The 17343-nt window shown below is 44.2% G+C and overlaps 1 protein-coding gene across 32 annotated transcripts in view; it reads right to left on the minus strand.

Moving 5' to 3' along the window:
* Nucleotides 1–5877: 5877 nt before the first annotated feature.
* Nucleotides 5878–17343, minus strand: part of MAP2 (microtubule associated protein 2) — a 222191-nt gene continuing 210725 nt past the window's right edge. For 20 of the 32 annotated variants that reach the window (XM_077181072.1, XM_077181079.1, XM_077181070.1 and 17 more), the window contains 4 exons: nucleotides 12878–12970; nucleotides 11282–11363; nucleotides 10672–10784; nucleotides 5878–10043 (listed from right to left, as the gene is read on the minus strand). In XM_077181072.1, the coding sequence (XP_077037187.1) occupies nucleotides 9828–10043; nucleotides 10672–10784; nucleotides 11282–11363; nucleotides 12878–12970 (504 nt within the window). In that variant the 3' untranslated portion in view covers nucleotides 5878–9827. The remainder of the gene's footprint in view (nucleotides 10044–10671; nucleotides 10785–11281; nucleotides 11364–12877; nucleotides 12971–17343) is intronic. The other 12 variants (XM_077181094.1, XM_077181097.1, XM_077181100.1 and 9 more) reach the window with 1 other exon arrangement.

Here is a 17343-nt window from a genome sequence, read left to right on the forward strand (position 1 = left end):
AAGTACTTGTTTGAATCAGGTTTGCTAGAAATATTTCTCAGGCACTGTTAGATTAGCTCTCCTTCTCTACCTAAGAATATAAGAGGATAGTATACTACAACAAATAATTAACAGAATAAAATGAAAGACCAATGCAAATTCTCCCCAAACAGTTTTCACAGAAAAAGAAGTGACATTCCGTTGCTTATATGAAGACTCTTTAGAGGAAAAGAAATAGCTTTGAAGTTCAGGATTATTTTCCTTACTCTTGCTTCATGCATAGCCAGTGCTTTGCCCTGCCACAAACCAATAGCAAGTGGGGTCACATAGCCCAGCATGGAGAGGAAACTAAATCACTACTTGGAATTTTCTTTATGATTACTCTGTAGTAATTGGAAATAGAATTGCAAACTGCAGTTCCAGTCAAGCTTGCCATTTGAGTGCAGCATGTTGCTCTCCAACTACACCCAGTCACAAAAGACACAAATCCCTTTATTTGTAGAGAGATTTAAAGTTCTGATGCAAAATAAATCAGAGAGCGAAGGAAACATTATCAACAGCTGGCTCTGTCACAAGAACTGCAGGCATGATGAAGATGCAGATCTCAAATCCAGACAGGCCATGACCAGCACTAAACCCAGGAGGTGGCAAAGGTAGTTTACACTAAGTTTGACAGTGGCTAAAGACAAGTTTTGTTCTCACCTTGTTTTGAAGACAATGCCTACCACCACAAAGCTGAACCAATCTGTATCTCTGAGTAAAATAATTTACATGTGTAAAAGGAGAAGAAATTTTACCATCTGGAAGATGTTATTTATCGCTATACTGAATTTCTGCTGGCAGCAGAGGCTCTCAGATTTGCAGTTAGCATTTCACCACACTTAAATACTAACACTACAGTGGATGCTACAAAGGGAAAGTCCTGCAAATGAGTCCTCTGTCTTCCCTTACAGTGGGCTTAGAGAGGAAAAAAGTAGTCTTCAGAGAGGCCATTACAGGAGGACAACAGCAACGTGGCCTGAAAATTCACCTGTGCTCTGTTCTCTAGGCTACACTGGCATCTTGGGCTGGCACAGAAACACAGGTCAGTCTGCCTGCAAAAAGATCAAGACTAGTGCAAAAAGTCACTGCAAAATGATCAGGATTAGTGCAAAAAGTCAAAGCAGGTGAGGAAAAAGTGGAGAAAGCTCTGCATTACTCCAACAACTCCTAGCCCATGCCAGCTGCTCAGGCACAGAAGATGCCCATGACCCTAACCAGCCATTTCCTCTCTCACTGCAGGCAGGAGGAGTCTGACACGCCTCCAGATCAGAGGATTCTGCTTGATCACTCCTTTATTCACCAAACAGTTGTTTACAATCCAGCACAGCAGGATTTAGTCTTGATCCAGAAACAGGGCTGGCAGGATGGCACAGAGTGGGAACACAGAGCAGAACCTGAGCATGAAGCCCCCACCTCACACAGGAGTGCTCAGAGCAGGGAGCTGCTCAAACTCACTGCCTTGCACTTGTTTCCATGGTTATGCTCTCCAAGTTCCCACTCTTAATCAATCCCTGCTGTACACACTCCTAAGAATTCACATCTTATTTATCTGAACTCTATGCAGAACCCAGGCTCTCAAGAGTATGTCAAGCCACTCTGTTGTGCAGCAGCCTTTCCAAGAGCAAAGCTGCAAACAGCTCCTAAATGCAGATTCCAGAGCAGGGAAAAAAACATTTGCCCACACCCTCAAGATCTTACTCTTCCACTGGCTGTCAGCAGGCTTCTGTCCTGGCTGAACAGACCCATCATGAAGGAAAACCCTTTCTCTCTAGGGACAACCAGTCATAGAAGATCAACACTGATGGATGTCACTAGTTTGATCCTTTCCCATATGGGTCTGTCAGGGAGAAGGAACGTAAAAATTGAGAGAAGCCTAGGAAAGCCCTGTTTTGCTGTTAAACAGCATGAAAACATTTCAGCTAAGGTTCTTCTGAAGTCTCCTTTACAGATCTCCTAGTTTGCCCTGCTCAAACACAACACAACTGTGCTCGGAAACAAGGATAAATAATCCCTAAAACTGCAAGGATCCCCTAAAAAGACAAGTCTAGCTGCTGTTGCTGCATGAATTCGGGCAGGAGTGGACTGCAGTTCAGCTGGATCAGATTCCACAAGAGCAGTTAGATATTTAACCCCTCAGCCACATTTAGGTAGGACCAGTAGAGTAGCACAGCACTCATGCATCTGAGAATTCTATCTCAAAACAGAGCAAGAAAGACAGGCCCTCCACACCTCATGCAGTAAATTACTGCCTTTGCATAATGTTCAAGCAACAGAACAGATTCACATAGACATTTAACTGCAGTTACGTGCACTACAGGCACAGCTAGATAGGACAGGATGGGAAGGAACAAAAACCTGGAGATGACCTAGGGGGATTATCTGGACAAAACAGGGGGAAAAGAAAAAAAAAAAAAACCTCAGTTTTCACAGTCAGATTATCATCCCTTGCTCAGGACTCACCATGCTCTAGTAGTAGGTGAAAAACCTTTGCTTCTTTTGGGGAAAAAAGGCAACAAACCTCCTCCCCTCAAACCCTGCCCCACCCAACCTTTTTTACCTTCTTTCTAGAGAAGGAAGTGTGGATCTCTTGAGCCACTGAGTCACCAAACATGCCTTCCTCTCTGTTCCTCAGAGAGAGCTGAGCACTTCCTCCCCAGCATGCTTCTCTGTCTAGAGCAAGGGTGCTCACACAAAACCAGGTTTGGGAATCCCTCTACCAGGGCCACACTGTTTTTTAGTCCCAGCAACTAGGACTTCTGCATAGCCAAACACCTCTAGGTGGAAGGCCTTCTGCCTCTTATCAACATCTCACCTTCTGCCCTCTTCCGGTACAATGCAAGGAACACCCCATGAGCTAAGACAGGCACAGGATAGACAGATGCTCTATACCTCTAACAAACACTGTAGCAGGATTCCTGCCCTTTCAATAACAAGTAGGTAATCAAGATTTTGTTCACAAGTTTTACTCATCTCAGTGCTCCAATGTCTCAGCACAGGTAACAGTTGATACAACCACAATACACAGAGTATCACCACACAATTTCAGAAAAGTTCACCCCACACAGAGTAACATCTTACCACTTCAGAAGGCTTCAGGCATCTGCCCTTCTTGTTCTTCAGCCCAGCCTTTTATCCCCTCCTGTTGATGCATTGCACCTGTGTGCCCTCTGTTCCCTTTGGTGGTTGGTCAGTGCACCGTGTCTCATTACCTTCAATGCTGCTCACCTGCTTCTCACAGCTGTAGCCCATTAGGGATGAGGCTCAGCCACAGCCCCACTCCCAATTACCACAAACTGTGTGCCTACACTCCAGCACCACAATCTACTAGTAAAATTATGAAATAAATCACCTTCCACATGCTGTTAATAAGACTCAACAATCATAGAAATATCATCTGTTCCTTGGTCACTTTGAAAGGGAGCAACAGGTTCTTACCAGTTGTCCTCAACCATTGTTCTAGCTATGAATGCTTAAATCATTATTTGCCGTTTTGTACTTAGCTTCTTAATCCTCTCCCTTTCCACAGATAGAGGATGCATTAGCTCTGCCTTGTACCTAAGCATGCTTAGGAGGGTGCTTCTATTGGATAACTAATGGCACTTTATCATTCCTCCAGGTCATTTGACAGCATTTACTTAGGAACATTGCAGCATTGTGTGTGAAGTCCAGCTTGCTGAAGGTTTGGGATACTTAAGGCACTCTACTCAGTTGTATTTCCCTCCTACACCACACCCCTGTGCTAAGGAGACACTCAGTGTTGCAGTAGACCTCTCATTAGGGGTAGAAATGAGCCAAGACACAGACTCTCATTAACAACCTGAAAAGGGTCCTGGTTAACTTTCCTTTACAGCTTAGCCATGCTTACTCTGACAACAGCAAACTCCTGCTGTTGGCTTCTCTGACAGACCCTGACTGCTGGCTATTCCTGCTGGAACATGACTGCAAGTATTTCCCTGCTGCCTCTGACCACAGGCTTTTACCTGGCTCACCTGTGACTGCAGGCTCCAACAGCAGCTCTAACTTCATCAGACCCAGGCTGACCTCACAGCAGATCTTCTACAGCAGCAACTCTCTCCCTTGTTTCATTTGTCAAGGCTCTCTCTGACCTGCCAACCCACCTTTTTATCAGACTTATCTTTATTAGTCACAGCTGCAACTCATTAAGGGCAAGGCTGCTCTTCTTTGGGAATTAGTACAGCTGTGACTTATCAGGGGCAAGGTCCCTTCCAAACCAATCTATGATTTCTCTGTTCCACCCAGAGCACAGAGCTGCACTCCCCTCAGCCTGAGTTCAGGCTGGGGCTGAGCATCCTCTGCAGATCCATGATGACAAACTCCAAGCACCCCTCAAAGTCTGTGCTGTTTCCTGGTTAGTTTCCAAAACAGATCCAAAAGCTCACCCCCAAGCCCCAACTTCTGTCACCTTCACCACCCTGGCACTGTCCACATGCTCCTGCTGTGCCCAGCTGGCTGAGGGGATCAGCAGGGCGGGTGGGCAGAGGAGGCCGCACCACACTGGCGACCCAGGGCCGCCATTTCCCTGGTGTACAAGGGCCCTGAGGGCCGGTGTGTGGCAGTGCCACATTGGCAGCCATTTCCCTGGTGTACAAAGGCCCTGAGGGCCAGTGTGTGGCAGTGCCACATTGGCAGCCTGGGGCCGCCATTTCCCTGGTGTACAAGGGCCCTGAGGGCCAGTGTGTGGCAGTGCCACATTGGCAGCCTGGGGCCGCCATTTCCCGGGTGTACAAGGGCCCTGAGGGCCAGTGAGTGGCTGTGCCACATTGGCAGCCTGGGGCTGCCATTTCCCTGGTGTACAAGGGCCCTGAGGGCCAGTGTGTGGCAGTGCCACATTGGCAGCCTGGGGCCGCCATTTCCCGGGTGTACAAAGGCCCTGAGGGCCGGTGTGTGGCTGAGCCACATGGGTAGCCTGGGGCTGCTATTTCCCTGGTGTACAAAGGCCCTGAGGGCCGGTGTGTGGCAGTGCCACATTGGCAGCCTGGGGCCGCCATTTCCCTGGTGTACAAGGGCCCTGAGGGCCAGTGTGTGGCTGTGCCACATTGGCAGCCTGGGGCCGCCATTTCCCTGGTGTACAAGGGCCCTGAGGGCTGAATGTGTGGCTGGGCCACATTGGAAGCCTGAGGCTGCCATTTCCCTGGTGTACAAAGGCCTTGAGGGCCAGTGTGTGGCTGGGCCACATTGGCAGCCCGAGGCTGCCATTTCCCTGGTGTACAAAGGCCCTGAGGGCCAGTGTGTGGCTGGGCCACATTAGCAGCCTGGGGCCATCATTTCCCTGGTGTACAAGAGCCCTGAGGGCCGGAGTGTGGCTGTGCCACATTGGTGACCCAGGGCCGCCATTTCCCTGGTGTACAAAGGCCCTCTGGGCTCCCTGATCCAGGGACCTGGATCACAGGTCCACAGGTCCTGACCACAGAATCACAAGTCCAGTTTGGTTGGGAGATCATCTCGAGACGTCTGAGATTACTGAGTCCAACCAACACTATGAACCTACACTGCCTTGTCAACCAGGCTGTGGCACCAAGTGCTACATCCAGGCTGTCCTTAAACACCTTCGGGGACAGTGACTCCACCACCTCCCTGGCAGCCAGTTCCTATGTCTAATCACCCTCTCAGAGAAGAAATTTGTACCCAGCAGGGAGATACTGACCCGCAGAAGAGGATGCAAGCCATAAAACCTGATCCTTTTGTATAAAAGCGAGAGGGATTGGCTGAACAATACAACTGGATCTGCTGTGACTGCTCCTGGGCAGACTGAGGGCAGTACCAGCAGGTGCTGGTTGTGCAGGGCTTGGATTCAGGAGGAACTGGATCACAAACACAGGAAGGTAACACATGTGATTAGATGACAAGCGAGTTTATTTTGCAAAACAATCACTATACAGCAACAAATACAATTGCAAATCGGATTGAAAAACATGAACTACCTACCACCAGCCATTCAAGAAATGCCTCTTTTATGGTAACAGGCTCTAGAATTATCAGAAAAAACACAGGTTTGTAACAGCAGACTGTATTCCTTGATATCCCAGCATACAGCATGTTTACTTGTTGGCTTTTTCTCTTTGCTAAAGTTGAAGTGGCTTTTATACACTTGAGTTTTCCCAGTGTGAAACTAATTTACCTTCCTGCAGTGGGAATTGCTGGAGTTGCAGAGGGAGTTGCTTTAGCAATCTGACTAGTGAGTGAACTCACAGACACCTAGGCTAGAAATCTACCAGCACTGATTTTCACAGCTAATGTGATCTACTCTTCAAGGCATTTGCCTTTGAAGGGACATATACTTGGGTTTCAAACAGTATTTATTCCAGCATGGAAAAAACTTCTGCTCATGTGGTAGCCAACACAGGCTGCCTTTTGACTCCCTTTGAGTCATGTATTTAGGCAAACTTAGATGTGTGAGCAGTCATGATGAGGTTACTACTGTACCATAGCAGAGGACTGAATAATTAATTCCATTTACTGCTGTACAGTGAAAATATATATTGCCCTCATGGGCTCATAATTTTCCTCATCAGGTTTAGTTTTTCCTTTACTCTTGCTGGACAGAGGTTTGCTCAACTTTGATTTGTTTCAGCTTGTGGTTACATAGAAACAGAACTCTGCAGATGAGGCAGAAGCACTCTTTCATCTCTACAACCCGATGGATGTTAAATTTGGGGTGCTCCCCTAGGTACCCAAACAAGGTTTCACCATTCCTTTTGTCTGGATTACCTCTGCTTTGTTACACAATTGGGTCTCAGGCACCCAACAAACCTGCTGGCTCAACATGCCTGTGGAAAAGAAACACAACAGATGCAGTTTCCAGGAAGCTGGCTCTATCTTCTTTAGTGGGCATTACATATTTACAAACTGTTGTTTTTGAAACGAACACTCTTCTTGAGAAAGTTAAGATTAATATGAGCTTTTCAGTGAACATCTAGAGTCATGTAACATAACTTGTTTTTTTTTTTTAATTATTATTCAAAAGCACAAAACTCTTAATTTCTTTTCATCTAACTCCACAGCATTCTAGGATTCTTTCTATGGAAGGATGATAATGATTACAAAGGTCTTTGCTTCAGTCAAAACAAGAAAGCTCATTTTAATGCATGAAATAAATGAGTTGGTGTGTTACACACTCTAACTTTGGACTCATAGGTGAATTAACTAAGCCTTATTTTCTAGAGTATGCCAATTTTAAAAGCAGAATAAAAACACTTGAGTCTCAGGTTAACACTGTTCCCATGAGATGCTGCTCGGGTTCAGAGAGCAGAGGTTCAGTAGTACCATAGTTTTTCTCCTACACTGGCAAAAGGAATAGAAAGAAAAACCACTGCAAAGCTAATTTATATTCATTGATAGCATAATCAGAGCAAAGTGATACAAATACTGTCAGTTTTCCTTTCTGTCTGTTGTTTTTCTGAGAAAATGGGAAGAAGATTTTATTGCACCTCACTTGACACTGTTTCCATGTGAATTCTTAGGATTACTTTAAGCAGAAGTGTAACAAATACAAGGCAGAAATCAGAATCCTCCAATTGCACTTGGGATGGTTCTAAACTCACTGTTCTTTATATGAAACAACTGACTTACAAACAGTGTTAGGTACCTTATTGTGTGAAAAAGCTTTTTGCAGAGCTGAAATGTCATGTGTGGGGCTGTCAGAAGTTCATATTCAGTAGAAGTTTGAGAGATTTAACTACTCTGTTTTGTGTTTGTACTGCTGTGGCAGTTTAGCCAAAACCCCACTTTGGTCCACTGAATATTTACTGACCAGTAACTGCATTACTACCTGAACGTAATGATGGGGAATCCTGTGCCATTAATTTGTAGAATCTCCACAGACATAAAAATCTCTGTGAGTCTTTTCAGACCAAACCCCAACACACACACACACACACGAAAATTAAGAAGGAAAAAGAACAGATCGGAAGTTTCCAAACCACATCATTAACCTAATACATACATCAAGTATAGCTCAACTGACAGTGCAAAGTTCAGTTAGGAGGTTTCAAAAGGAAAAGATAAAACAATCTGCAAGAATGTAAACTGCTCATTCCTTAATGTCTCATGTACATAGGGCACCAGGAGGTGATGATCTGTGGCTGAGGATCATCCCCATCACCAGTGTTCTCTCAGGTAACTCCACTAGATTTGTTGGTTGTGCATCTGCCTTTTATCTTTCATGCACATTTTTTCTTACACTTTTTATAGTCAATATAATCCCACTTTGCTCAGATTTTAAGATGCCCTATTTAATTGATGAATCACTATGACAACCAGTCTAGGGAGCTGATTTTTATTTATTCATGTATTGTAATTTACAGGCATCTCTGCTATGATTATCACTGTTATCTGAGTGCCTGAGTGTACATGTGAGACATCACTAAAGGAGTGGAAACAGCATCTTAATATTTTTTCTGTGTTTCAACTTTAGCAAAAGAAAAACAATAAATCAAACATTCATTGTTACTATGGGAATGAAGAAAAAATGAGGAAGGAAGGGAGGGAAAGAGAAAGGAAAGAAAGAAAGGAGAGAGAGAGAGAGAGAAAGAAAGAGAGAGGGAAAGGAAAGAACGAAAGAAAGAACCAAACTATTGTGGATTTTTAAAAAATCCATAGTCCAAACTCAGCCTTCTTTGGAGACTCTTTTACAAACATCTGGACCCCACAAAAATCATTTCTTTGTGAAGAAAGGAAGGGAAGAAGGAAGGAATCCTTTTTCTAGCATCACAGAATAGACTTGCATCTGTCACTAAAACAGGGTCACGGCTTTTAGTTGTTACAGAAAGCAACTTCATGCTACAATTTTCATCTTTTTTAAATGTATTCTTATGAATAGGGAAAAAACCCCCTGCTAACATCTACTTTTACATACCTAAAATTGCAACACCAAAGGGTGCAAGAGACACAGATACTGTGAATAAAGAAGTAGAATATTCAAGTATATGAGGAGGGCATATCACAAATGGCCACAGAGAAATATATATATCTATAATACTGTATCAAACAGATGGAAAGAATGTGGAACTGGTGGTATGCACACAAATCTAGCTGCTTAACCAACTTTTCTAATCAGACACAAGTCTGTTGGGGTATGAGTGCTCGCTTTCAGCAGCTTTTTTACGTCACTTCCCAAAGCACGATTCAAATGTTTTCAGCTAGTATTTTTAGTTATTATTTAAATAATTTATTGGCTTTTCAGCTATACACTGACATAATTAACCAGGTTCAAAAAATGTTAATAACTTAATTCAACTTTTGTTCTACTCATTTATACAAAGTAACATATTTTTTTTAATTAAAGTTGAATTTCCCTATATGCCCTTCCTTCTGGTAAGCAGACTGTTAATTTAACCTGTAATAACTTACAATGGGCAACTTTTCTTTTTTATTTCCCCATCTATCAAAAGAACTGTGAAATGAGCAACTTGGGATATTAACAAGGCTCTTCAGAAAGAGGTGGATGGCCTTCAGGCACATGAAAGGTAAAAATGCATTTTTATCATACTACAGTACTCCATGCAAGACAGAGCAGAGCAACAATAATTGTCCAATGTAACATACCGCTGTATACCCATATAAAGCCAGTGTCTTCCTGTTGTAAATGGAGGTCAGGCCAATTTCTGCATCTATGGAATTTATTTTTTTCTGTTTTTTTCTTTTAAACTGTATGGTAACTACAAGTCTTGGGATGTAACTTAGTTTTAGACATGGTAAAGAATGAACGTGACACCTGCTCTGAGCCCATTCCTGCCAAGAGCTCATGCCTAAATATTATTACTTCATACAATGCAAAATGAGCAAATTCATAACCCCTGCTTGGCAAGGGCTGCTGTGACATCTTCAGCAAGGGTAGCAAGCTGGGGTGATTCAAGCAGGTTGATGCTTCCAGAGGATGAGACGTTGCTGAGTCTGCGTGGCGAGGCCATGCTGGACCTGCCTGGTGACTGCGTGATGATCTCAGCCCCGTGGTCAACACGGGCCTTGGCGTGCTCTCTGAAGTTCAGCTTCTGGCTGTCAATCTGCTCCAGGAAAAGAAAGAATTTCACACATTACATGCTCACTAAATTGTGTCGTTATAGATCATCATTTGGGCATCATTTTGCTTTTAAAAACTATTAGAAGGATCAAAGCTTCTTTGCTCCTTAGAAAATGGTATTTTCACCTTGTTTAATAGCTACTGGTGCACTATGTTACATTCTCTTACCATTTCTGCCTCTGATGGATGCTTTAAAGAGAAGTTCCTAGGTGTACAAATTTCATAAGCATTGTATGGGAACTATGATTTGTTTTCAAAATCTGTATTTTCAAATGTTTGTGGGAGTGATTTTACTTTCAGGATGTTTTCCTCCTGTTTCACAATGGAGTCCTCCTTTCAGATCATACCTGTCCCTCAGTCCCAAACAAGGTTTGTCTTTAGGGGGAAAAGACAGTGCACAAACTACATGACATTTCACTCTCAGCTTAGATGCAGATGCAAGATGGGTCATTCCAAATTTCCAAGGGAACAAACTGGTATATAAGTGTGCTTGAAGGAGGACAGACAGGATGTTTCCTACTCAATTCAGAGCCATCACTGAATTTACAGCCCTAGTAATTTCACTGGGCCAGGGGCATAGTGGGAGCCTTTACTGACAGCTGTTCCTTTACCTTGACGTTACCACCACCAGGTACATGGTGGGCATTTTCCAGTGAACCAACTTTAGCCTGAGCTTTTTCTTTGAAATCCAGTTTCACACTCTCAATTTTCACACGCCCACCTCCTACAGAGGAAAAGGAAACATACATTAAGAAATTGAAATGGTGCAGGAGAAAGTTGACCTGAAGCACGAATGCACTCACATTACCTCCTTTTTAGTTGAGATCTAATGGTTTTGGAGAAGCACAGAATAATGCTCTGCATGTTCAGTAAAATACAAAATCTTCAACATATATTTAAACTGTAAGCAGGTGCTGCAGTCCTACTGGTTTTCATGGGTTTAAGCACATGCTTAAGTATTTCACTGACTTCAGCCTATAATTCAATCTTATGCCAGAGCACCATCCTTTGGCAGTATTTTTTTATCACCTCCCTAAACTAGGTGGTCTCATACCTTTATGCCTTTATATATTTAGTTAAGTAATTTAATGTATTTTTATTACTAAAGAGTATTTCTTTTCTCTTTGACTGTAAAAGAGAACAGTATCATCCATGATTCTGAGCTCAAATAACAGTATTAGGTTCTTGCTTTGTCCCACAACCCATAAATTCCTACAGTACCTGGTTTGTGGTGGATATTCTTGAGTGAGCCACACTTGGAAGTCACATGACTCAAGTCAATCTTCTTGGTTACAATTTGTACCTGTCAAAAGTGCACACATGCAAAAATTACAAGAATGAAAATAATAAAATAAAAAAAACATGTTAAAAGCCAAGCCCTGCAGAGAAAGAGTGAGATGCTTCTATAAACCACTGCAAAAGGAGAAATGGTTAGTAGAAAACAGAGCATGCCACAAAAGAGGAAACCTCCCACATAGGGAGATGACAAAGCTGGGTTAAGCTTTACTATTAGCAAAATGAAGAGGAGGATAAAGGAGATCAGCTTGTGGGTTCTTTCTAAAATGTTTCTGAGCCTCCTCCTTTCAGAGTGGGTGCTCCAAAGCCCTGCACACAGCAGGATCCATTCCATTTACTTCTGTCTCGATTATGCATCCTGGCAACTAGGATATTTTGGTGACTGCTTTTTTCTCTACCATCTGTTTTGTATTTTTCTGCATCTATATATGGTATCCATTTCCTGTCAATCCACTATGCAGAGTCTGAGTAATCTACACATGTGCCTCCTGCAGCTGTACCTGAGCAGGCTGAGGTTCAGCCAGCTGGCTCAGTGCTCACTGCAGAGCAGCAGGTCAGGCACCCCCCCTCCTCCTGCTGCCACCTTGCCATGGCTGTGCTGAGCCCAGCTTGGGAACAGCCACAGAGTGACACTCCCAAATAGCTCCAAGATGTGGCCCACAGGCACAGAGCTGGCAGGCCCCAAGAAGTCACAGCCAACCAGGAGCTCCAGGGTAACTGCAATGCCACTGGCTTGCTCACCACACCCCCAGTGGCTTAGGCAGCACTGGCTGCTGTATTGACTCTGCCTGGATCAGATGTGCCCACACCATCAGCTCTTCCATCTGAGGGGTGATCATTTCCATCAGGACAGTCATATCCACCTTAAGCTACTCCAGTGTGCCCAATAAAACCAGCAGGTGTCTGGTCAAACCCTGGGCCACCTCAGTTTCTTATACTGGAATAATGCTGTGACATCAGCACTCAGCATGCTGGCTGATCACACCCTCTTCTCTGAGCTTTCTTTGTCCTCCTGTTTTATTTTTCTTCTTCCCCTCTGCTGAATGCACATAACTGAAAGGTTAGCTGGGGAAGGACTGGTGCACAGAAAATGCCCAGTGGGGAGGCTGGAGTCTCACTGCAAGCTGCAGTCTCTTCTGGAAATTACTTTCTTGGGCTCCTCCCATGAAAGAAAGGCACTGAACCATTTTGGCTCAGACTGCACTTTCACTTGGGCATTTAGAGATAACCCTAATTTTATCATTTAGAGATGATAACCCTTCTTTCATCACTTAGAGATAACCCTTCTTTTATAACTTCCTTTCCCTGTCCAAGTTCTGAAAATGTGTTGTGCTCTTTGGGGAAAGATCAGGAGGCCACCACTGCAAACACAGGGCTCACTCGACTACCAGACAAACTCACATGTGAAACAGCAGCAAGAAGGAAAGCAGTGCTCAGAGGAAGGGAGACAGAGGCTTCTGCCTGTGTGAGGTGCTTCACCACAGTGGAAGTGCCTGTTCCCAGAGTGTCCATACTACTTACATTTCCTCCCCCTGCAGAATGTTTGATGTTATCTCTGGAACCACACCGGGACTGAATATCGCTAAAATCGATCTTCTTGTTTAAAATCCTAACCTAAAAGGAATTGGAGGTAACTTACTATATACCACATACACACTCAGTTGGGGGTGCAGGACAAGGAAACCAGGGTAATTTGCCTCCTACAGTGACTCCTTCTTCGGACACTTGTATTGAAATGTGAGAAAATAAACCCTGTCAATCTCTTAGTATGTTCACACAGCATCTGTAAATATATTGTGCTGCTCTTTTTCTACCTCACAAAGTGGTGGTGAGATACAAAGGGGAAAGTTCTATACTGTGAGGTATGAGAGGTGGCTTTTCCCTGAAAAATTTGAAGAACTCCATGCTTGCTTGGACTGGGCCAGGTCTTTGGACAGTCCTAGGGTCTATTGAGTGATGTTCAGTATTTCTACTGAACTGGCCACAAGAAGATGGGAACCCACCTTCCCACAGCTCACCACTCCAGCCTTTGATGCAGAAATCCCAGATCCAGCCAGCACAGGCTGAAATCCCGAGGTATTTCAACTCACCAATGATGACAGCACCAGCCAACCCCACACAACCTCTAGGTCACCTTCAGAAGGGCATCTTCAATAGTCAAACTGATTTCTTTCTTTCCCCCTCCCATCTGCTTATCTGTCCAAGTAAACCAACGTACACTGAAATATGAAAGCAAATGCCTTTGGAATTTCATGCTTGTGCTTTCTTTCAATATGATGTTTGTTTAAAAATGTACCCCAGTACTATATGAGACACATGTCACATCAGTTACAGAACCACACATCAGATGTGTATTCAGATCTGGCTCTCAGACAGCTTCTGGCTAGACACAATTGGGCAAAACAGAAGGAAAGCCTTCCTGGCACTTTCTGAGCACATCTCTCAATGATGGATCAGCAGCACTTCTTAACTATGGCCACAGGGATTCATCTGCTCTGAAAATGCTGACTTATGGGTCATGGCAAGACCTCTGCACTCCGGGCCTGTAGCTTAAAATAGAGCCAAAGCAAGGTGAAAAGTTGAGAGAGTGCCTTTGATCAAGTGCCTAAAGGCTGATTTGCACTCAGAAGTCTGACAGTTCATGAGTCTCATGGCCCATGGACCCAGCTAGCAGATATATAAAGAACCAATCATCTCAATTATCTCTCCATCTCACTGGGTGAAATGTGCCCCAGTGCAGCAGGGCCAGCAGGAGACCTATGCATCATTTGTGTCCTGGGCTGAGGGCTGGAGAGAGCTGAAGGACATGCATGCATTCTGCTGCTCATCTGGCACAGGGAAGAACTGAACTGATTCATGTTTTCCCTGATGATATGTTTCTCCCTTTCCTGGGATATATCAGTATCCCTGCACATATTTAAATCATAACCACCCTCTATAACTAAGTGTTCCACAAATGAACAGGGCTTTGTTTCCTGCAAATAAGGGCTTAAACTGCTTAATTCATCCATCCTGTATACTCCAGCAAGCCCTATCCCTATCCCTTCCAGCCAGCATTTTGTCCCAAGCATTCTTCCAATTCTGCTAGACTGGGCCAACAGGCAGTATAATACACAACTAGCCAACTATTTGCTGTCCCTGATGGTGGAGAAGGGCTGAGTTCACTGCCTTTATCCCAGTGATGGTGTTATGCTGAGTCCCTGCTCCATACTCTGTCAACAGCCATCACTCTGTGTGGAGGAACCACCTGTATTTCTCACCACTGCTCCCTTGCCAGCACCGGCTGAAATTGTCCAACAAGTTCCAAATGAGTTGAGAGAGGCTGAGCTTGCCAGCCAGCCAATGGGACTGCAGGAGCAGTTTTGTTTGAGGAATCATTGCAATCAGGAGAGGGAACTTACCAGAAAGGGACAGGAACCATTCGGGCTAAAGAGAAATTTTGGCTTGCAAACAAAGAAGGTAAACTGACTATGAATCAATTGAAGCTGGCATCTGGAAGGAAATCTTTAACTATCAGAGCAAGGAACTGCCACGTGAGGGAGCACAGCTACAAGAAAATGGCAAACTTTCATGATGGCACTTGATGAAAGGAATTAGATGATGCTGCTGCCTGCAACAGAGGCAGCACAAACACAATGACTCACCAGGAAGGTTCTCTGTGTTCCAAATGTGTATGTACATCTTGTGTGTGGGTGGAGGTGTGGTAGGGATGCACATATATGCACTTCAGTTGTGCTGAAAGTTAAATGAAAGATCAAGCCCGCTCATGCTCTCATTCAGGAAAGGGGGAACATTTTGTGTGTGGCAAAATGAAAGTCTGTGGCAGAAACAGGACTGCTTTCTATCCACACTCTCTAGAAATCCCAACAGGATAATGTTGGGACAGAGTACCTTGTAACCCCTGTTCTGACCTGCCAGTATGAAGTGGGTACCTTCTCTTCTGATGCAATACTGGTTTGCCCAGGTATGCTGGAAAGGGCCTGGAAGTCAGTATGTGGATTAAGACGAAGCAGAGGTTCCTCAGCACTTGTCATAATTATGTGTAATTAAACCACCGTGGAAAATTAAAGCCTTACAGACAATGCAATGTTTATTCTATAAAACCATATTGCCCAAGAGAAAACTGGATTCTGTCTGAAGCCCTAGATGTCTGACAGGCCTTCCCCTCACTCTGTCTTCTGCTGACTCCTCAGTAGTGGTCCAGAACTGAAGCCCAAGGCAGACTGTGTGCCAGCATGCACACAGCACGGCCCCAGTGACTCCCACTGCTTCCAGAGAGTCCCCAGCAGGACTGGGAGAGTGCACTCCAACACCCACCCATGCAGCTGGAATGCTGCCTGTCAGAGCTCTGGGCAATGTGGAACATTTATGATGCATAGTCTGCAAGGAAAACAAGTGCAGAAGGTATTTTTCTCAGAGTTGATTTAGATGAGGCCTATATTGCTCTGCACTCAGCCCAGTTAACTGGCTCCCTTCCTACTCCTTCAGTGGCCTGACTGACAATCAGAGCAGCTGGGGCTTATGGTCTAAGGGAAACATTACACTGGAGCACAGGGAATAGTTTTGGGTTAAGCTTGCTGGCACAAGAAGAAGCAGACAGGCTATGAGACACAATACTTGTTAATCTTCCAGGCAGATATATGCCTCCTGTTAAGTAGAATATGAGTTGGATTTCAAAGACTCCCTGTACAACAGTTTGCAGGTCGTCCTCTGCCAGTACTACACCACTGTGTTCGTGATGAGCAGAAATGTGTAGAAACACTGAGAGGAAGGCAGAGAAATGCCTCAGAGAATTTAGTTCAGTTGTAAAGACAACACCAATGTCCAAAAGCTGCTTATGCAAGAGAAAGAATTATATTCCATTGCTGCCTAGAAAAATTCAGTTCAGCTGCTTTTCACAAGAAGAGGAAAAACCCCTAACTTACCAACATCTGGGCAGAGTCCATAAACAGCTTCCCTTCTATGGCATACTACACTGGTACACATTGAAATGGCTATTTGAAGAACAAAAATGGTGATGCTGATGATATTACAGGCTCTGAATATTTTTTCCAAGGAAATGATGGCTTATGCTCTCCCTGCCTTGCAATTAGGGCCTCTGAGAAGCTCTGCCACAAATACTGCCTAAAGCATTTAAAAATACTCTAGCTTGGCTCTACTTGGCTGTTTGAACATGCTGTGGAGCTGTGACACTGGGAAAAGCTTCCAGACTCTGAATAGCTTATCAAAAAGGAAAGCTTCCTTCTATCTACCACAGCACTTTGACTAAGCTATATCCCAGGAACTAGACAATCTTTCAGTGTTTGATCTCCAGGTTAACACAGGTATTTAAGTGAGACAAGAATTGATCTTGCACAGGAAGTAAGGTTAAGGTTAAAACTGATTAGAATCAAGAGAGAGTTCAAAGTGCTTCCAAATTTATCTGCTGCCAAGGACAGATGATACCAGTCTTCATGCTCCTGCCAGAGGCTACAGGGAGAGGAAAGGGAGACAGAGGGTATTTATTTGGCCTAGTAAAGTCCTTGAAGAGAAAGACTGTGCCTCAGATTTTCCACACCTACAGACAGGGCTTGTGATGATGTTCAGCCTTTGCACTCCTGGAATAAGTGGATACACACACCAGCAAGGCTGCCAATCCAGAATCTAGTGATACTCAAAATAAAAGGCTGTGCTGGACATAGGCAAAACAATGTCCCGTTCTCACCCTGCTCTTAGTAAAGGGTGAGCAAGCAAACAGTCATTTCTGACTTTTAAAAACATACTGAGAGGCAGACACTGGGCAGATAATATTGTGATCAGCCAAGTCCTGAATCCTTGCATGGGACAAGAGTGGCTGATTTACAAGCTTCTTTACACCTACCCTCACATCACTGTACTAAAGTAAATAACAAGATGGCCATACTGAACAAGGCATGTCCCTACCAATCAGGGGAGGAAAGGCCTGTGGACAAATACTTAGAGGGTCTGCATAATTATGCTACTAGTAC

Source organism: Agelaius phoeniceus, chromosome 7 (genome assembly GCF_051311805.1).
Source record: "Agelaius phoeniceus isolate bAgePho1 chromosome 7, bAgePho1.hap1, whole genome shotgun sequence".
Lineage (NCBI taxonomy): Eukaryota > Metazoa > Chordata > Aves > Passeriformes > Icteridae > Agelaius > Agelaius phoeniceus.